General features: G+C 45.3%; 1 protein-coding gene across 5 annotated transcripts in view; it reads left to right on the forward strand.

The window, feature by feature from the left end:
• Positions 1-20,535, forward strand: part of KIAA2012 (KIAA2012 ortholog) — a 389,440-nt gene that overhangs the window by 24,569 nt on the left and 344,336 nt on the right. For all 5 annotated transcript variants that reach the window (XM_029606277.1, XM_029606281.1, XM_029606279.1 and 2 more), the window contains exon 2: positions 4,326-4,610. In XM_029606277.1, coding sequence (XP_029462137.1) covers positions 4,326-4,610 — 285 coding nt within the window. The remainder of the gene's footprint in view (positions 1-4,325; positions 4,611-20,535) is intronic.

Here is a 20,535-nt window from a genome sequence, read left to right on the forward strand (position 1 = left end):
TCCAAGGGGCACCTTTATATTTAAAGGCTTTAGCTATTAAAACTTTCTTTACTGATATCAAGCCCCTCTGAGACCAAATTCCCTGTTGGGAGGGGGGAGGGGTGAGAATTACCTCCAAGACCCTGAGCATTGTTAAGAGTGTCTTTTGAATATAGCATTAATAATCGGGCTGTAAACTGTTAGTGGTTTCTAACTTAACTTTACTGAAAATTGAATGGATGTTGTTGAAAGTGTTCATTAACTGGTTCTTACTGAATACAGTCCATTTACACTGTTGGTCTTATCCAATAAATATGTGACTTTATAATTTAGTCTTGTATTATTGATCCTTTCCAAATGTTGAGGTAGTTTAAAAGCTCCCTCCCAGAATTTAGTGGATAGGTTCTTAAATCCAGTGTAGATGAAATAAGTTAAATGTCTCAAGTCTCAAACCTTTATCCTGATGAACTAAAAATTACTTCTTATCCATTCTCCTCACAGTCCTTGATGATATCTGAAGGATGTCTCCCTACTCCTCTCTTCAATATCCAGATGAGATCTTTGTGGCCAATACTGGATAGGTGCCACTGGTCTTCTCTGAATTCCACATGCTCCTCCTTCCAGGAATGAATAGAGATTCATCCCTTCGGGTCCTTTCAAGGGCCAAGGGATCTTTTAGATGAAAGACTCCCAAACTCCTTTTCGCAACATACGTCTGTATATAAACGCTATTAATAAATAAATAAATACATAAGATATTAAGCACTGAGTCCCTGGATCCTGAGCTACTCAAGCAGATGGTAAAAATAAAACAGTTCCAAAATACAACCAAAATAAAGAACTGATTGGTAGAATAAAACTCCCATTACCCCAGAATCAAGAGACAGAAACTGACATCATTAAGGTTGGTACAAGACATTCTTTCTATGTCCAGACCTTCTTTCATGAGACCCTTTCCCAAAAGAAAACACAACAGACCCAGGATTAGGAACAGAGTCATCCTGTCCCCTGTAAGAGATAACTGAACAATCCATAGATAAACATGGTGACACTGGATTTTATTCTCTATGAACTCCACCATTTCAGTCTTCTACAAGGGGGAGCTAAACCCAGCCAAACACCTGTTTCTCTTCCTTCTGTTAATATGAGACAATCCTCTTTGTAGAAGCTCAGTAAAAGGCTCTCTGTACATACAAATTGTCAAGCCAATAAATGTATCTGATTCTGATGTTTCTGGAATAGCCTAGTAGTTAGAGCAGCAGGCTAAGAACCTGAGATTTAAATCCTGCCTTTCCCAATGATGCTTCTTATGACCTTGAACAAGTTGCTTCATCATCCATTGCCTCAAGTACAAACTTAGGGACCTGTTTACCGTAGGTTTCCCCCATTTTGTATCTATGGGAAAAATGCTTAGTAAATAGGCCCTTAGATTGTAAACCCTCTAGGGCAGGGAAGTACCTGCTGTATCTGAATATAACATACCTTGTGCATGGGATTGGAAAGACAATTAAATCCAAATCCAACTCTGCCCTATCCCTCCTCCCTGAAGTTCACAATCCAAACTTGAGCAACCAGACCATCCAGACCCTCCTCTATCTCTCCAGGGCCAAGCATTCTTGCTCATTGCTGTTAAAATGGCATTAGCTCAAGACTTCACAGCTTAACTCATGCAAGGTCAAAGTGTGAGCTGATGCTGAGTGTAATGAAATTACTTCTGACTACTCTGGCTGGGGATGTATTCAGTAACGGATTCAGAGTTCTCACCCAGATACAGACCAGTTGAAGGCTACAGGGAACTAAGTGAACTCATATTTACTGTTTTGTACTGTACTGATGAAACAAGAGGGTAGGTTGTCTAAGAACGCCGTCAGGGCAACAAAGTGGATAGACACCGTGTAGTCCAAAAATAACCTTTTAATTGAGTGGAGACAAAATATTCAAACATACTGGAGTCGGGCATTTGTTTGAATATTTTGTCTCCACTCAATTAAAAGGTTATTTTTGGACTACACGGTGTCTATCCACTTTGTTGCCCTGTTTTGTACTGTGAAATGCTTATGAACAGGCAAGATTCTGAGATTCTATCTGTAGAACCAGTAGTTCTCAGATAGAAAAGTAATTAACTAATACTAAAGTCTTAGAATGAAGGCTATACAGCTGTTCTTGGAACTGATAAGAGTAGCAGCGAGGGAGGAGACATTGCTTTTATCCTAGTGTTTAGTGTATAAGAAGATATATCAGCTAGAGAGAGAGGGAGAGAGTGCTTCCTGGATATGACAGTACAGTCTGATTCCTTGGAAAAATATAAGATAGATATATATATATATTAGAGGTGTGAATCGTGTGATCGATCGTCTTAAGGATCAATTTTGGCTGGGGGGGGGAGGGAAATCTTATCGTCGGGCTTTTTTGTTTTAAAAAATCGTTAAAAATCGTAAATCGGGGGAGGGTGGGAAAACCGGCACACCAAAAAAACCCTAAAACCCACCCCGAACCTTTAAAAGAAATCCCCCACCCTCCCGAACCCCCCCAAAATGTTTTAAATTACCTGGGGTCCAGTGGGGGGGTCCCGACGCGATCTCCCTCTCTCTCTGGCCACGGCTGCATTGAGAAATGGCGCCGGTGGCCCTTTGCCCTTATCATGTGACAGGGCAAAGGTAGCGCCGGCGCCATTTTGTTTCCTGGCTCCCGACGTCACGCCTGCTGGAGATCACCCCCGCTGGACCCCCAGGGACTTTTGGCCAGCTTGGGGGGGGGGCCTCCTGACCCCCACAAGACTTGCCAAAAGTCCAGCGGGGGTCCGGGAGCAACCTCCTGCACGTGGACCGTATTGCCAATCTTCAAAATGGCGCCGGCGCTACCTTTGCCCCCCCGCTGGACTTTTGGCAAGTCTTGTGGGGATCAGGAGGCCCCCCCAAACTGGCCAAAAGTCCCTGGGGGTCCAGCGGGGGTCCGGGGGTGATCTCCAGCAGGCGTGACGTCGGGAGCCAGGAAACAAAATGGCGCCGGCGCTACCTTTGCCCTGTCACATGATAAGGGCAAAGGGCCACCGGCGCCATTTCTCAACGCAGCCGTGGCCAGAGAGAGAGAGAGAGAGAGAGAGGGAGATCGCGTCAGGACCCCCCCACTGGACCCCCACCCTCCCGAACCCCAGGGTTCGGGAGGGTGGGGGATTTCTTTTAAAGGTTCGGAGTGGGTTTTAGGGTTTTTTTGGTGTGCTGGTTTTCTCGCGCCCTATTTAACGATACAATACAAATGCTCCTGACGATAAATCGGGGGCATTTGTATTGTATCTGCACTCTTAACGATTTTGGACGATTTTAAAATTATCTGACGATAATTTTAATTGTTCAAAAACGATTCACATCCCTAATATATATACATACTGAGTTAGAGTGTGTATGTGACTATTTGTATGGGGAATAAGATCCTGGGTTCAAGCTCCCAGGTATAATCCCAGGAACTGTGTGTGTGTTTACATTGGATAAGCTTCCGAGACAGTCCTGTCTGCATGCAGGTGACAAGCCCCTCAGGTAACTCCCAGTGAGATTAGACCTCAGGTTAGAGCCCCTGGGCAGAATTCCAGTGTGCATAGTCTGAGCCCAGAACACTGAGCCAGCTTGATTTTGATAGTGTTGGGTAAGACACCAAGAGGTAGGCACCTCTTCTACCTGAAGAAGTGTATGGGGGAGCAGAAAAGACTTAGGGAGGGGTCTGATGGGCTTCTGAGCAACTTTGTTGCTGTGTTTGGGGAGAGGAACAGTTTTATACTGTCATGATGTAGGAGACCTTAGTGTGTTGGATAGAAGGGGGTGGGAGCTGCTAAAGAGGCTGTAATGCAAGGTTGGTCCACTAACCTTTTTCATTGCTCCTTCCTACTTTTTCCCCATTTCCAGATGTTAATTTCCTCACAATTATGTAGCCCTGAGAAAGTTAATGTTCTTTTATGTATCGGATAGGAGCTTAGAAGCTCATCAGTCCTCTTATTTAATTTAAATAATTAGCATGTACTTAACTTTGTTTTTGAGCCAGATGGCAGCAGCAGAAAGTTTTCTGGTATACTGCCAGCTGAAGCACTTAGCCTGTATTCATATGTGTTTCTGTGTCCCTCTACTGATATGCCATTAAGCCTCTGAAGTGGCAATTCTTAATTCTCTTGTCACCTCTGATTAATTTAGACTCAAACTTTCACTGTAGCCCATCTATATGGCTGGACCAAAGACATGTATTTTTATTGCACTTCTTGGCACCATGCTGTGGTAGTCACTGAGCACACTAGACATAGTTTTGGAACTAGTGAACTACTTAATTATTTTCTAAAAACATTTTACAATTGCTTTTTCAAGGATTATTTGAACTGGAAATCTGGTGAAGGCCTTCTTGACATCAACAAATCATGCGTTGAGAGGATGAAGGTGCAAGACTACTGGAACCTGTTTCCTCCGAAAACCTACAGCACCAAGAAGGGAGCTCTGGTACTCTACTCTGAGGATTTGGCATTGCCAGCATGGCAGCTGACAGAAGGCATGAAGGCTCGGCATGGCCATAAATATTCAAGGAAGAAGTTTGAGATTGAGTTGCACACACTTAGGGATTTGATGGGAGCCGTCTTAGCATATGGGAGAAAGCAGGTGAGGTGACTCATGTTTCTTCTTTTTGTACGTATATTCTTCAAGTTCTTCCCTTCCAGCTTTTATCCTGTATAGCAGAGCTTCCCAAACCTGTTCTGGGGACCCTTCCTCCAGTCAGATTTCAGGATATCCACAATGAATATGCATGAGATAAATTTGCATATATGGAATCTCCATGATATACAAATTTATCTCATACATATTCATTGTGGATATACTGACAACCCGACTGGCTATGGGAGTCCCAGTACAGGTTTGGGAAGCCCTGCTACATAGTTTCCAGTATGTTCCCTCTGTTACCCTATCTCTTATGTATAGGTATAACCTCAGGTCCTTTCTAGAAGTCCTCGAGGCACAAACACAATATCCAGGCCTATGTGCATTTCTCACTTTAGTCAATCTTTTCAGTCCTGGACCTACAGAATTATCTGTGGGAGTGGGGGGAGTAGGGAAAGATAACCTCTTATGTCCTAGGTAAGTTACTGCTTCTTTAATAGGTGCCATTGTCCAAACATGACAAAAAGCTGGTGATCCAACACAACTTTAATGATCATTTTCAGTAAACAACATATAGCATTCTTGTACAAAAGTATTTTAGATGATATCTATAAAACAAGTCAAAAGTGAATCTGTGGTTCTTGGATCTCTTAAGCCAATCCTCTACAACCCATCCTTATTCTGGATTAGAATTTTAAAGCCTTCCTGGTTTATTATAAATGGCAATTTTAAACTTCCAAGATAAATACCTTGGATCCAGTTGCTGGATATTGACTTCACCAGGCCTCCTCTTCTTTTCAATATCTAATGTACCAGATGGGCACAAGTGTTAGGTAACATTAGATGGGTTCCCCAGACTCTTTTTTTCTCTTCCACCCATGTTGGATACTGGATAAGTATCCTATTTCTGTAATACTATACAAAATTAAGCAACCAGGAACTTATAGAAACAGGCTTTGTCTTTGTTCCAGGCAGTTATGTTAGTATGAAATTAATCTACAATTTTTAGTATTTAAAGTAGAATAAGTAATTCAATAGCATAATAGGGGGTATCGGCATTCTGTCTCTAGTCTCCTCACTGCCCTCTGAAAATAGCTCAGACATTATGCCTTCTTCCCATTTTCTAGCTCGGGCTAACATGACAGAATAGATGACTATTGGCTGGTCTGTCTCTGTCAATCACAGTGATTGATTCAATAGGAATGTTCATTCGTTCAAAACAAAAATACAAAACGTGATGAATAAGGCTTATTCGTTTCATTCAGACACTCTGAACCGAATCGAGGATCCCCCCCAAATGAAACAAGCCTTGTTTCATATTAAATCAATGCATCGAGCTTAGGTCTAGGTCTGAAGCTGGTGTCTCACCTAGGGTGCAGGCCAAGGCCCAAAGCAGGGGCCACAGCCTATTCCCAAGTGCAAAGCCGGGGTCTCGGCAGAGGTATGGGCCAAAGCCAGACCCCCAAAAATTAAAAAAAAACTTACCTGATCCATCAGGTATCAAACAAAGGCCAGGTCCTGACTCCAGGGCCTTGGCCCAGTCCAAGGCCCAATGCTATGACCAGGAAGCCAGATCCTGACTCCGAGGCCTCAGCCTAGGCCAGGGCCCGGACACAGGCCCAACGCTGAGACCTGACCCGGAGGCTGGGTCCCTACTTCAGGGCCTAGGCTCCAGATCCAGGCCCCCAGGCATTGCCATACATCAAAATGGTGCCATCCATTGGGGTGAATACGTCAGAGTTAAGTAATTCCGGCATGACTCCAGCGGACGGCGTCATTTGGCTTTCAAGCAGCTGAAGAAAGAAGAGAACCAAAGAAGAGCTCATTTAATTTCACTCGCCTCCTCTCATGTTCTCCCATCACTTCTAATCTGTCACCTTCACCCCATCATCCCCATTCTGACTTCCTCACTCCCAATTATCTCCTCTAATTCTTGTCCATATCACCCGCTCTTTAACTCACCCCTAATCATCCATCTATATACTATCTTTCTTCCCACTCCCAATATCTTTGCTGGCTCTCTATCATACATGCTTCTCTATCAGCTTTCCTGACTCTCAGACACCAATCCCCCATTACCCTTCTTTCTCTCTCTCTCTTTCAAAATCTTTCCCCTCCCAATCACTACCTCTGTCTCTCTCTCACCCCATCACACCCTCTGGCTCTCCTCACCCTTCCCCTCCATCATTACTTCTAACTCTGTCATCATCCTCCATTCCACCACCTCTGTTATCCTCCTTCATCACTTCTGTCCCTCTCACACACACACACACACACACACACACACACACTCACACTCAATTTTCATCAGCATCTCTGCTCCATTACTACCACAACATCATCTCGGGCTTCTTATTACCATCTGGCCATAGGCAGTCAAATTCTGGCCCCAAACATAGCTTGCCACCTCAGTTTCAGACATCAGATTGGGCAGGGATTACCACCACCCAATCTGATGCTGTAGGTGCATTGGTGTTGATGCCCTAGCTGTTGATCCTCTTTCTTACTGCCTCCCCCTTCCTGAGAGCCAACAGCAGGAGCAGCATTTAAATGAAAGTCATCTCTTGCTGCCTCAGGACTAGTCTTATGGTAGACGCTGCAAGATTGTGCTGCTACCACTGCAAGTCCAGTTCCGCAGAAGCAGGACATAACATTCATACAAACGTTGCTCCTGCTGCCAGCAACTGTTTCCTGGAAGAGAGAAACTGGTGGGCACTCATGGGGAAGGGGGAGAGAAACTGTGTGGACTTAAGGGTGCTGATGGAAGGGGAATAGAGCAACTGGTAGGGGACTGATGGGGAGAGGGAAACTAATGGGGGTTAATGGGGAAGAGAGAGAAAGAAACTGGTGAGGGTCTGATGGGGAGGATGGAAGAGAGAAAGTGATGGAGCTGGGGGAGAAACTGATGAGGACTGATGGAGAAAGATTAGTAGGGGTCTGATGGGGCTGGGGAAGGAGGTGAGGGAAATGTGGAAGACTGATGGCGAGAGGGAAACTGGTGGCGGACTTACAGGGAGGTAGGAATAGAGAAACTGGTGAGGACACATGTGGCTTGGGGGAGAAAATGGTGAAGCCTGATGGAGCTGGAGGAGGGGAGAGAAAAACTAGTGAGGGACTGATGGGGGAGAAAGAGACTGTGGGGCTAGCCTCAGCCCTGGTGCAGAGAGGGGGAGGGGAAAGAGCCTTGGGAGGGAGGGAATGAGAAGGGGAAACAGTCTTGGAAGGATAGGGTGGAAAAAGTAGTGAAGAACATAGGAAAGGAGAAATAACAGGGAAAGAGCATTTGGAGGAAAGAAGTAAGAAGGGGAGAAGAGCCTAGGACAGATAGAGGGGAATGAGAAGGGGAAAGAGTTAAGGGATATGAGAAGGTATGGGAAGAGCACCTAGAGGAAAGAAGGGAATGAGATGGGATGGAGCCTCTGGAGGGAGGGATGAAAAGAAAGGAAGAGCATCTGGAGAGAAGGAAGGGGGGTGAGCACATCTGAGGGGGAGGGATTGAGAAGGTTGGAAGAAGCTTGGGTGAGAATGAGGAGAGAAGAGCATCTGAAGGGAGGAATGGAGTGGGTGAGAAGGAACTAGAGTGGCTGGGTGAGAGTGGTTTGAGAGGCAGTTAAAGAGAAAAGACTGTGGAGGGGGTGAGAGAGTGTGGAAATGGAACTGGGGAGGAGGTGAAAGAAGGGGAATAGGAAGCTGGGTAGGAAATAAGAGAGAGAAGGCTGAATGCCAGGAGGGGATGAATGACACTACAGAAGATGGTCCTGGTGAGGAAATGAAAGTCAGAAGAAGGCAATATGATGGGTGAAAATAGAGGGCTAAAGAGTGGGTGAAGGGCAAAAGGGGAATAGGAAGATGGGGAAGGAGAGACAGAAAAGGGAATGCGAGGGTTAAATAGGATGACAGTGGGAGATGGAGAGCTAGCAGATAGTGGAGAGAGACTAGGACTAAATGGTGAGAGAAGAGGAGAATGAGGGATAAATAGATATGAGTGACTAGGGAGAGAAGCATAGAGAAAAAGATGAAAGGGAAAGGAAAAAGACAGGAGGAGAGAGAAGAAATGAAAATGGACAGGAAATTATTAGAAAGGGAATGGTGAATAAAACAGAAAATGTCATAATGCCTCTGTATCGCTCCATGGTGAGACCGCACCTTGAATACTGTGTAGAATTCTGGTCACTGCATCTCAAAAAAGATATAATTGCAATGGAGAAGGTACAGAGAAGGGCTACCAAAATGATAAGGGGAATGGAACAACTCCCCTATGAGGAAAGACTAAAGAGGTTAGGACTTTTCAGCTTGGAGAAGAGATGACTGAGGGGGGATATGATAGAGGTGTTTAAAATCATGAGAGGTCTAGAACGGGTAGATGTGAATCGGTTATATACTCTTTCGGATAATAGAAAGACTAGGGGGCACTCTATGAAGTTAGCATGGGGCACATTTAAAACTAATCGGAGAAAGTTCTTTTTTACTCAACGCACAATTAAACTCTGGAATTTGTTGCCAGAGAATGTGGTTAGTGCAGTTAGTATAGCTGTGTTTAAAAAAGGATTGGATAAGTTCTTGGAGGAGAAGTCCATTACCTGCTATTAAGTTCACTTAGAGAATAGCCACTGCCATTAGCAATGGTTACATGGAATAGACTTAGTTTTTGGGTACTTGCCAGGTTCTTATGGCCTGGATTGGCCACTGTTGGAAACAGGATGCTGGGCTTGATGGACCCTTGGTCTGACCCAGTATGGCATTTTCTTATGTTCTCTTATGTTCTTATGCCAACATCACTAAGGGCCTCAAAATCCCGTATTCCCCGCTGGTAGCACTTTTCGGCATCTTCCCCAGATCCTTTACCGGGAAAAAGGGTCAAGTCCTCTGGATTACAAAAGTTTATTTATTAGCTTGTAAATTAATCCTCTTTGCGTGGAGAAAACCGGAGGGGCCATCCATGGTACACTGGCATTCATCCGTAATACAATTGCTGACGATGGAAACCCTAGTCTGCAATCACCTACTGATCTGGACCAGGAGAGCAATCCATGCAGTCTGGTTTCCGTTTATTCAAACCTTACCACAAGATTCGAAAAGTCTTTTTCTTAATCATATAGATGTTTGATACACAGACTTTATGGTGATAAGATATGACTGTTCACAGCTTATCGCTGAATTGACTGATCTTACTAGGTCCCCTTTGGTGGAGGGGGGAGGGAAAGAGAAAGGGGGGAGGGAGGGTTGCAGGGGCTCTGGAGGAGGAAAGTGTGCACTTAGAAACTTACGATCATATGATATGTAGAAGAGTATAATATGTATCATATGCCCTTCTTTGTTGGATGGTTTCTGCTTTTTGTAAAATAAAAACAGATTTACCATAAATGATATGTGCGTACTTGCGCACACAATATAAAACTGCAGCATATTTCCACTCGCATGCCAATATGTGCATTTATGAGCGTGCGAGCATTCCTTTTAAAATTACACAGTAAGGGGCAGATTTTCAAAGGGTTATATTGTAAATCAGGCATAATTTGTGAAAAAAAGGTACGGGCTTGGGGGCGGAACAGGTAGGGGAAGGGAGGGGAAGGTGGGGGGGAATAGGGAAATCCACCTGGTCTCCCTGAGGGCTCGGTGCGTACAAGGTGCACCCCCTTGTGCGCGCCGACCCCTGATTTTATAACATGCACGTGGCGTGCACAAATGTAGGCCACGAGCGTACCTTTTAAAATCTGCTCCTAAATGAGCATACTGATGATTTCAGTGATTACATAGTGCAACTGGAGGCTATGGCATTGAGGAAAGATTTCTTTAGTTTCAATGATCAGTTGTTCAAACAAGTAAAAGGAACAGTAATGGGAGCCATGATGGCTCCCCCCATGGCTAATTGTGTGTTGCACAGTTTGAAGAGACGCACATCTATCTTTCGCACTATTGGCCATCTATTCACATGCGAGTAAGATTCATTGATATATTTTTTATCTGGTCGGGGAAAGAAGCAGAGCTGAACTATTTCAGCACATGGATTAACACTAGAAATACAAATTTGCAGTTTACTGTATAATATCACTCAGCCTAAATATAATTTCTGGATGTACTTGTGTATAAGTGTGAGGGGAGGCTGGTTACCACTATGTTTACAAAATCCGTAGGAATACTTTGCTGCATTTTAACAGTTACCACCCTATGGGACAATTTCTAAGATTAAAACGCTTATGTCCTTCATCAGACAATATAACAGACAAGCACAAGCTCTGCGCTCCCGATTCACATCTAGAGGTTATCCCACTAAAGTTATAAAACGCGCATATAAAAGAGATCTTTATGCTAAAAGAGAACTCTTTTTTAAAAACGACACCGCGGTTGCCATTGAACAGACCAAGGGGTTGAGTACCCTACTCCAACAAACCTGATATGGTACAGTGCATTGTTCTTAAACACTGGCATGTGCTCATGGTACACAGCGTCTTTAGAAACACACCTTTGTGTGCACCAGGGACGCAATTTACAGGATAGGTTAGTATGTACAGTACCCTGGCTTAATACCAATGTAGGCTTGGGTAATTTCGGCCAGTTTGCCTGCACCCATTGCATCATGTGTAGTAATGTCCTTAAGATTAGTACTTTTAAACATCCTTTTTTATCCATCAGTTTCAGTTTTAGGGGTCACTATTATTGCAATACCACACAAGTCAACTATGCTGTTCAACGTTCTTACCACAAGTTATATATAAGACAAACCAAGCTTTTGGTCTAGACATGGGTCATCCAACATAAAAGTTGCATCTGTACTGTTATGATATCGAGGTGTTTGGTGGATTCTTATGGGCAATAGTAATAGTGACTCCCACGGGGAGGAGCCCCGTAGGGAACTATAGCACCAGGCTAGACTCAGATGCACAAACACAGAGAATATATCTTTATTATGCAGCTTGTATGGTTCACCAGAGGTGGCAGTATAGAGTGGATTAGATAGCAAAGTCCCACAATGGTGGTATAAGGCCCCGATGCAGATAGACAACGAGGAGCTGTAGATGAACAGACTGGGAGAAGTAGTACTCACTCTCTGTAGCTGATAGGTAGTGTTCCAGCAGGTAGAAGAATTGGTAGCAGGCACCAGGATAGACACACACGCCAGCCATCCAGTTCTCCTACCATATGACAGGGACCGGCCAATGGCACGGATACCCTGTCACATGGTAAGGGCAAAGGGCCATCGGCGCCATTTTCTTTAGCGCAGCTGATGGCCTGGGAATGGGAGATCGCGGCCCCCCTGGACCACCAGGTATGTGTAAAAAGTTTTGGGGGGGGGGGGGGTCAGGACAGTGGGGGAGGCTAAGGGGGTAATTTTAAAGGGTCGGGTGGGTTTTTTTTTATCGGCGCAGGCCTCACTAAAAAAATTAGTGATGTGAATTGGAATCGGAACCGATCCCAATTCACATCTCTAACGATCAGATTTCCCCCTCCCCCCCCCAGCCGAACCCGATCGTTAAAACGATCGGGCACACGATTCACATCCCTAATGATGTCCATAGGTTGTGTGCTGAAAGGCTGGTCAACTCTATCCGGACACTTAGCACCCATTCATTGTTCCCGCTCATTGATCACCGATTCTTCCTATACCACCCCTGGTTTGTTGCCGCACAGTGGTAGTATACATGTTAGGAAAGGGGAGTGGGCTGTACATCAATGTACCTTATCACCTGTCTAGCCATAGATCTGACCCCCTTCATGCATATATTCCACCCTGTGCAGCCTCCTTTTGTATTCTGCCACCTCCATATGGCCAACACATGAGTAATGCGGGATCAGCCAAAGCTTTAGGCTCTAAGGACACATTCACATATGAGTATTGAAGTCCTTTATTTGGACATCAGGACCTGTGCTGGAGGGCTGTGTGATCATCTGTCAACAGCGACATTAGTTAGTCATCATTCTCAGCAGTAAGGCTGCTATGATGAGGGCGTTGGTAGAGCCAACACGGTTATGATGGGCTCTGTTTGTCTGAGCGTCAATGACTGTGTGTCTGCTCACCAGGAGCGTGCTGTAGGGGTACAAATGCCTGGTCGGAGGTGTTTCCACAGTACACAGCATGCCTTCTGTGCTATTGAACCAACTGCAGGGGGTTACGTGGCACCAGCCACACCCAGATCTGTGCCTTGTGCCGCACTGACCCATTTGTGGGCGGTTGCGCAGCCCATCTGTTGAGGCCCTGGGCGAAGAGGCACTCTGTTACTGTCCTGAGAGCCTCATTGGCAATTTGCACAGATCTCCATGTTTGAATACATTGCAGCCAGCTACTTTCTGCACCTTATACACATTCGAAGGGCACCTGACACCACATTGAGGGGGGACTGCATCACTGTCACATCCACCTGTCAGTCCTCTTTTGAGGCCTCACTCCTCAGCCATCTATCACTCAATAGAGCAGTGTACACATGCATGCATCCTCCCTTTGCCAGCCTGGCCGATCAGCTGTGCTGCTGGTGACAGCCTGTCTGCGAGGTGGCTGCCAACAGTCAGGCCATCACCTTTGTGGCGGAATATGTGACATGTGGGTGGGTACCCCCATGTGGCAGCTCAGTGCAGATAGCACTGCTGATACTTTCTACAAGTGACATGTTATGACAGGAGCATTTACGGCCTGCATTAAATGGTGGCTGTGTGACCCAACAGGGGACATCTAGATCATGAAGAGTCTGACGGCCTGTGCGTGTGCTCATTCCAGGACCATGCATGGCCAGGTGGCTATTTCCTTGCTTCTCATGCGCACTGTGTTGATCACTAACTCCATCAGATAATGTGTGCCATATCTGGCATGACACAGGTGTGTGGTACACATTGGATGGCAGGTGTGCACTGGACACCAACCCTGAGCTCTGCTGCTATTCCATCAGTAGTTGTACTGTGACTAAACAGTTCATACTGTTACTGGGGACATGATGGCCAAGGCATTACATACTGTACAAATATTCACAGACCATATAGATGTATGGGACAGAATGTGCACATGAGCACCTCAGGATTGACATTCCTACACAAGATACACGGTGGCTGCACCCTTTGCAGCCACAACTGCCCGGTTGTGACAGCTATGCCAGGCTACCCATTGAGCCCCACATCACTGGTTTCACAGTCACAGCCAGATACATGATGTGAGCAGCCATAGTTTTCAAGTGGTACTGCATGGATATGTAGGCCAGAACACATGTACATGCACAGTCAGTTACAGGGAGCCCAGTGGAGGGTGTGTGTGAAACAGAACCACCGACTCATGGGAGCTGGCACTGTACAAACCGTGACCGATGTTTCATGTCTGTACGACACGTGTTTATGGAGGCTGATACACAGTATTAGTGGGCCCATGACAGCACAGTGGCCTACATACTGCCATAGCTGTGTTGGGGGGGACGAACTGTACATGCATCTCCTTTCCTTCGCAGTGATACCTTGTAGCAGCATACAGCTGCCACAACCATGTGCATGCAACAAGATGGCTGGCTCTCCTTTCGGCCAGCTGCAATGACCCCAGAGGTGTGTTGATGTGGGATGCTACAGTGATAAGGGACCTTCAGATAGGTCTGTGCAGCGCCAGATGTGTTTTTTTCTCAGGCACCCATTCATGAGGCATCAGGAGGTTATAGGGCTCATATGTGTTCCCTGCTGTGTATTGAGGCTCTGCTGCCTAGGCCCTCTCTGATACCACTTGCATACTGAAGGGCCTTTAGTGTTGCTGCAAGACGCACATGACAATAATATTGAGGTTTGAGAAATAAGGTAAGAGTGACGTAGGTATGGTTCATTAGTCCTAATGGGCGACAATGACGCACTGATATACATGTCATCGAGATAGCATTAGGGACTGACAGAGGTGTGGGCCATTACAGGTACAATTGTTGTAAGGTGTTAGCAAATCTGGGGAGGCATGTGAGTGTGTTGTGTCTCATGAGGATAAGTGTGTACAGTACCGTCATCCTTGGTGGGATGTCAGTATGTAGCAAGTGCTTAATCCAATGGCACTGAATAAGTAACACACTTAGAGCACCTCAGCAGTGCCTTGAGCCAGCCCTTAGCCACCCTATTATGGGCTATACTGTCAGATGTAGGGAACCACCCCCAAACAGTTGTTAGGTGGACAGAATTAGCAGGTGAGGCACGTAGCAGTCTGAAAAAGAGGTCTGCACATTAAACTATGTCCTAACCCATCAGTGGCCAAACTGCCCTGCTGGGGCATGGTTCTGTCCCATGCCTACCTTAAAAGTGTGCCTGTATAAGGTGTTGGTGAAGCTGCCTGCCACTGACTGTGTTTCATGCAGTCGTGCACGCGCACATGGGGGATCAGGTCTGAGGTCTGGATCTATAGCCATAGGTATTCCATGCTGAAGAGCCACATTATGGAACACACAGCAAAGCAGGATTATCATAAGAACATAAGAACATAAGAAATTGCCATGCTGGGTCAGACCAAGGGTCCATCAAGCCCAGCATCCTGTTTCCAACAGAGGCCAAAACCAGGCCGCAAGAACCTGGCAATTACCCAAACACTAAGAAGAACCCATGCTACTGATGCAATTAATAGTAGTGGCTATTCCCTAAGTATAATTGATTAATAGCCATTAATGGACTTCTCCTCCAAGAACTTATCCAAACCTTTTTTGAACCCAGCTACACTAACTGCACTAACCACATCCCCTGGCAACAAATTCCAGAGCTTTATTGTGCGTTGAGTGAAAAATAATTTTCTCCGATTAGTCTTAAATGTGCTATTTGCTAACTTCATGGAATGCCCCCTAGTCCTTCTATTATTCAAAAGTTTAAATAACCGAGTCACATCTACTCGTTCAAGACCTCTCATGATCTTAAAGACCTCTATCATATCCCCCTTCAGCCGTCTCTTCTCCAAGCTGAACAGCCCCAACCTCTTCAGCCTTTCCTCATAGGGGAGCTGTTCCATCCCCTTTATCATTTTGGTTGCCTTTCTCTGTACCTTCTCCATTGCAACTATATCTTTTTTGAGATGCGGCGACCAGAATTGTACACAGTATTCAAGGTGCGGTCTCACCATGGAGCGATACAGAGGCATTATGACATTTTCCGTTCTATTAACCATTCCCTTCCTAATAATTCCTAACATTCTGTTTGCTTTTTTGACTGCTGCAGCACACTGAGCCGACGATTTTAAAGTATTATCCACTATGATGCCTAGATCGTTTTCCTGGGTGCTAGCTCCTAATATGGAACCTAACATCGTGTAACCACAGCAAGGATTATTTTTCCCTATATGCAACACCTTGCACTTGTCCACATTAAATTTCATCTGCCATTTGGATGCCCAATCTTCCAGTCTTGCAAGGTCCTCCTGTAATGTATCACAGTCTGCTTGTGATTTAACTACTCTGAATAATTTTATATCATCCGCAAATTTGATAACCTCACTCGTCTTATTCCTTTCCAGATCATTTATATATATATTGAAAAGCACCGGTCCAAGTACAGATCCCTGAGGCACTCCACTGTTTACCCTTTTCCACTGAGAAATGTCACCATTTAATCCTACTCTTTGTTTCCTGTCTTTTAACCAGTTTGTAATTCACGAAAAGGACATCGCCTCCTATCCCATGACTTTTTAGTTTTCGTAGAAGCCTCTCATGAGGGACTTTGTCAAACGCCTTCTGAAAATCCAAATACACTACATCTACCGGTTCACCTTTATCCACATGTTTATTAACCCCTTCAAAAAAATGAAGCAGATTTGTTAGGCAAGATTTCTCTTGGGTAAATCCGTGTTGACTGTGTCCCATTAAATCATGTCTTTCTATATGCTCTACGATTTTGATCTTGAGAATAGTTTCCACTATTTTTCCCGGCACTGAAGTCAGGCTCACTGGTCTATAGTTACCCGGATCGCCCCTGGAGCCTTTTTTAAATATTGGGGTTACATTGGCCACCCTCCAGTCTTCAGGTACAATGGATGATTTTAATGATATGTTACAAATTTTAACTAATAGATCAGAAATTTCATTTTTGAGTTTCTTCAGAACCCTAGGATGCATACCATCCGGTCCAGGTGATTTGCTACTCTTTAGTTTGTCAATCTGGCCTACTACATCTTCCAGGTTCACAGTGATTTCGTTCAGTTCGTCTGACTCATCACCCCTGAAAACCATCTCTGGAACTGGTATCTCCCCAACATCCTCATTAGTAAACAAGGTGGCAAAGAATTCATTTAGTCTTTCTGCAATGGCCTTATCTTCCCTAAGAGCCCCTTTAACCCTTAACCCCTCTGTCATCTAATGGTCCAACCGACTCCCTCACAGGTTTGTTGCTTTGGATATATTTTTTAAAGTTTTTATTATGAGTTTTTGCCTCTATGGCCAACTTCATTTCACATTCTCTCTTCGCCTGTCTTATCAATGTTTTACACTTACCTTGACAATGCTTATGTTTTATCCTATTTTCTTCAGATGGATCCTTCTTCCAATTTTTGAGATGATTTTTTGGCTAAAATAGCCTCTTTCACCTCACCTTTTAACCATGTCGGTAATCGTTTTGCCTTCCTTCCACCTTTCTTAATGCGTGGAATACATATGGACTGCGCCTCAAGGATTGTATTTTTAAACAATGTCCAAGCCTGTTGAACACTTTTAACCTTTGCAGCTGCACCTTTCAGTTTATTTCTAACTATTTTCCTCATTTTATCAAAGTTTCCCTTTTTAAAATTTAGTGTTAGAGCTGCAGATTTACTTATTGTCCCCCTTCCAGTTATTAGTTTAAATTTGATCATGTTATGATCACTGTTGCCAAGTGGCCCCACCACCGTTACTTCTCTCACCAAATCTTGCGTTCCACTAAGAATTAAATCTAAAATAGCTCCCTCTCTTGTTGGTTCCTGAACCAATTGCTCCATGAAGCAATCATTTATTACATCCAGGAACTTTGTCTCTAGCAAGTCCTGATGTTACATTTACCCAGTCAATATTGGGGTAATTGAAATCTCCTATTATTATTGGACTGCCAAATTGGTTTGCTTCCCTGATTTCTCTTAGCATTTCATCATCTGTCTGACCATTTTGTCCAGGTGGACGGTAGTATACTCCTATCACTATACTCTTACCCAACACACATGGGATTTCTGCCCATATAGATTCTACTGAGCATTTACTCTCTTGTATGATCTTTATCCTGTTGGATTCTATACTCTCCTGGACATAGTGCCACACCCCCACCAAGTTGATCCTCCCTATCATTGCGATATAATTTGTACCCTGATATAGCACTGTCCCATTGGTTATCCTCCTTCCACCAAGTCTCTGTGATGCCAATTATATCAATCTCATCATTTGCTACTATACACTCTAACTCTCCCATCTTACTTCTTAGACTTCTGGCATTGGCATACAGACATTTCAAAGTGTGGTTTTTGCTTGTTTTAACAACCTGCTTTTCAGTTGTTTGGGATAATTCGGAAATCATTAGTTTTGGTGATTTTTTACATATAGGCATATGAACTATGTTTGCTTTTAATGGAACCTCTCTGTTGGGATGCCCTAACTCTCCTGTTTCATTAGTATCCTTCAAGGATACATTTCTCCGAACCATGCACTGCTGAGTGATTGTCTGCTTTTCCCTTTGTTCTAGTTTAAAAGGTGCTCTATCTCCTTTTTGAAAGTTAGTGCCAGCAACTTGGTTCCACTCTGGTTAAGGTGGAGCCCATCCTTTCAGAAAAGTCTCCCCTTTCCCCAAAAGTTTCCCCAGTTCCTTACAAAACCGAATCCCTCTTCCCTGCACCATTGTCTCATCCACGCATTGAAACTCTGGAGTTCTGCCTGCCTCTGGGGACTTGCGTGTGAAACACGGAGCATTTCAGAGAATGCCACCCTGGAGGTTCTGGATTTCAGCTTCCTACCTAAAATCCTAAATTTGGCTTCCAGAACCTCTCTCCCACATTTTCCTATGTCGTTGGTGCCCACATGTACCACGACAGCCGGTTCCTCCCCCGCACTGTCTATAATCCTATCTAGGTGACGCGTGAGGTCTGCCACCTCCGCACCAGGCAGGCAAGTTACCAGGCGGTCCTTACGTCCACCAATCACCCTGCTATCTACATTTCTAATAATCAAATCACCAACTATGATGGCCGGCCTAACCCTTCCCTCCTGGGCAGTAGCCCTGGGAGATTTGTCCTCAGTGCGAGAGGACAATACATCACCTGGAGAGCAGGTCCTTGCTACAGGATCACTTCCTGCTACAACAGGGTGATGTTCTCCTACTGGGAGACCTTTCTGATCCAAGGCAGCACTGGGGCTGCCAGAATGGATTTGGGACTTGGCTACTATGTCCCTGAAGGTCTCGTCAATGTACCTCTCTGTCTCCCTCAGCTCCTCCAAGTCTGCTACTCTAGCCTCCAGAGATCGGACTTGTTCCCTGAGAGCCAGGAGCTCTTTGCACCGAGTGCACACATACAATCTCTCACCGGCGGGTAAAAAATCATACATGTGACACTCAATGCACAAGACTGGAAAGCCCCCCTCTTGCTGCTGGACTGCTGCCTTCATCTTAGTATTATTGAGTTCCTAAAGTTTAGGATACTAAGGGAGTTGGAATGAGAGTACTTTAAATTTACAGGTGAATTTAGTAATTAATCAGCTAGTGTCCTACAAGGGGATGATTAAACTTTCAATAAGGGCTGATACAATATTATGTTTTAGATAAGACCCTGATTGATTTTTAATGAGAAAGTGTCTTGTGCCTAAAAATCAGGGGTTGAGTGGGTGGGAAAGACAGACATATGACAGACATATGACTCTATCCTTGCAACCTTGGGGGGAGCATACAGTAACGCTCCCCCAGTCTTGTCCAAACATCGGAAGCGGCTCTTCAGAAGGCCAAAGGTATGTTCGATGACTGAGCGTGTAGCACGTAAGGCCTCGTTATAGGCCATCTGTCGCGCTGTGGCCGGCTGGAGGATTGGGGTCATAAGCCAGGGCCTGCATCCATAGGCTGAGTCCCCTGTAGCAATGAAATAGGCAAGCCATTACAAATACTGATGTTGGTGTCACATGCGTGTAGGTGCTCACTACATGCAGTAGAACCAGATGGCACGAGGCAAGCCATTCCTGTTTCCTAACACCCTATGTGTGGGGCTCTATGATTGCTTTGTGCCACAGCAGGTGTGCTGCTATTAGGAGGTATAGCACGTGAAGGGCCCCTAGACCAGCGGTTCTCAACCGGTGTGTCGCGACACACACCAGTGTGTCGCCAAGCACCGGCTGGTGTGTCGCGTGCTCCCGGTCTCTCCCGCTGCTCTTTCTTCTCTGCTGCCGTTGCTGCCGGGCTATCAGCACGTTCAAGCCCAGTGGGAACGGCAGCAGTGCTAGAAGAAGCTGTGGCACCCATGGCTGGCCTTTTCTTCTTCCCGCGCCTCCCCCCCCCCCCCCCCCGTGACCCGGAACAGGAAGTGATACGCGGTGCGCAGGAAGCAGAAAGAGCCGTGCCACGTGATAAAGTAGCAGCGGCTGCTGTAGCAGCGGCTGCTGCAGCATCGGCCCCCGAGCAATTGAAGCAGTCGGTAATCGAGAAAGGAGACAGCAGCATGAGCCTCCCGCGGTCGATGGAATTCTTCCTTCTTGGCCTGTGGGGCCTGGAGGAAAAGGCTGCTGCAGCTACCATTTGTGCTGGGAGGGGGGGGGGGAGAGAGAGGAAGTGAGTGAGAGAAAAAGAGAGAAGCAGCCAGCCAGCCAGTGTGTAAGTGAGAGAATGTATTTGATCGAGAGCATGTGTGTGATTGAGAGAAACTGGTCAGAGAGCTGATGTATGTGTATATGTGAGAGACAATGAAAGTGACTGCTCAAGGAGATGACTGATGTGTATGTGAGAGTGTGAGACAGTCAGGGATGTGACTGATGTGTGAGTGTGTGTGTGTGTGTGTGTGAGAAAGAGAGAAAAA

This window comes from Rhinatrema bivittatum, chromosome 6, assembly GCF_901001135.1.
Source record: "Rhinatrema bivittatum chromosome 6, aRhiBiv1.1, whole genome shotgun sequence".
NCBI classification, from domain to species: domain Eukaryota; kingdom Metazoa; phylum Chordata; class Amphibia; order Gymnophiona; family Rhinatrematidae; genus Rhinatrema; species Rhinatrema bivittatum.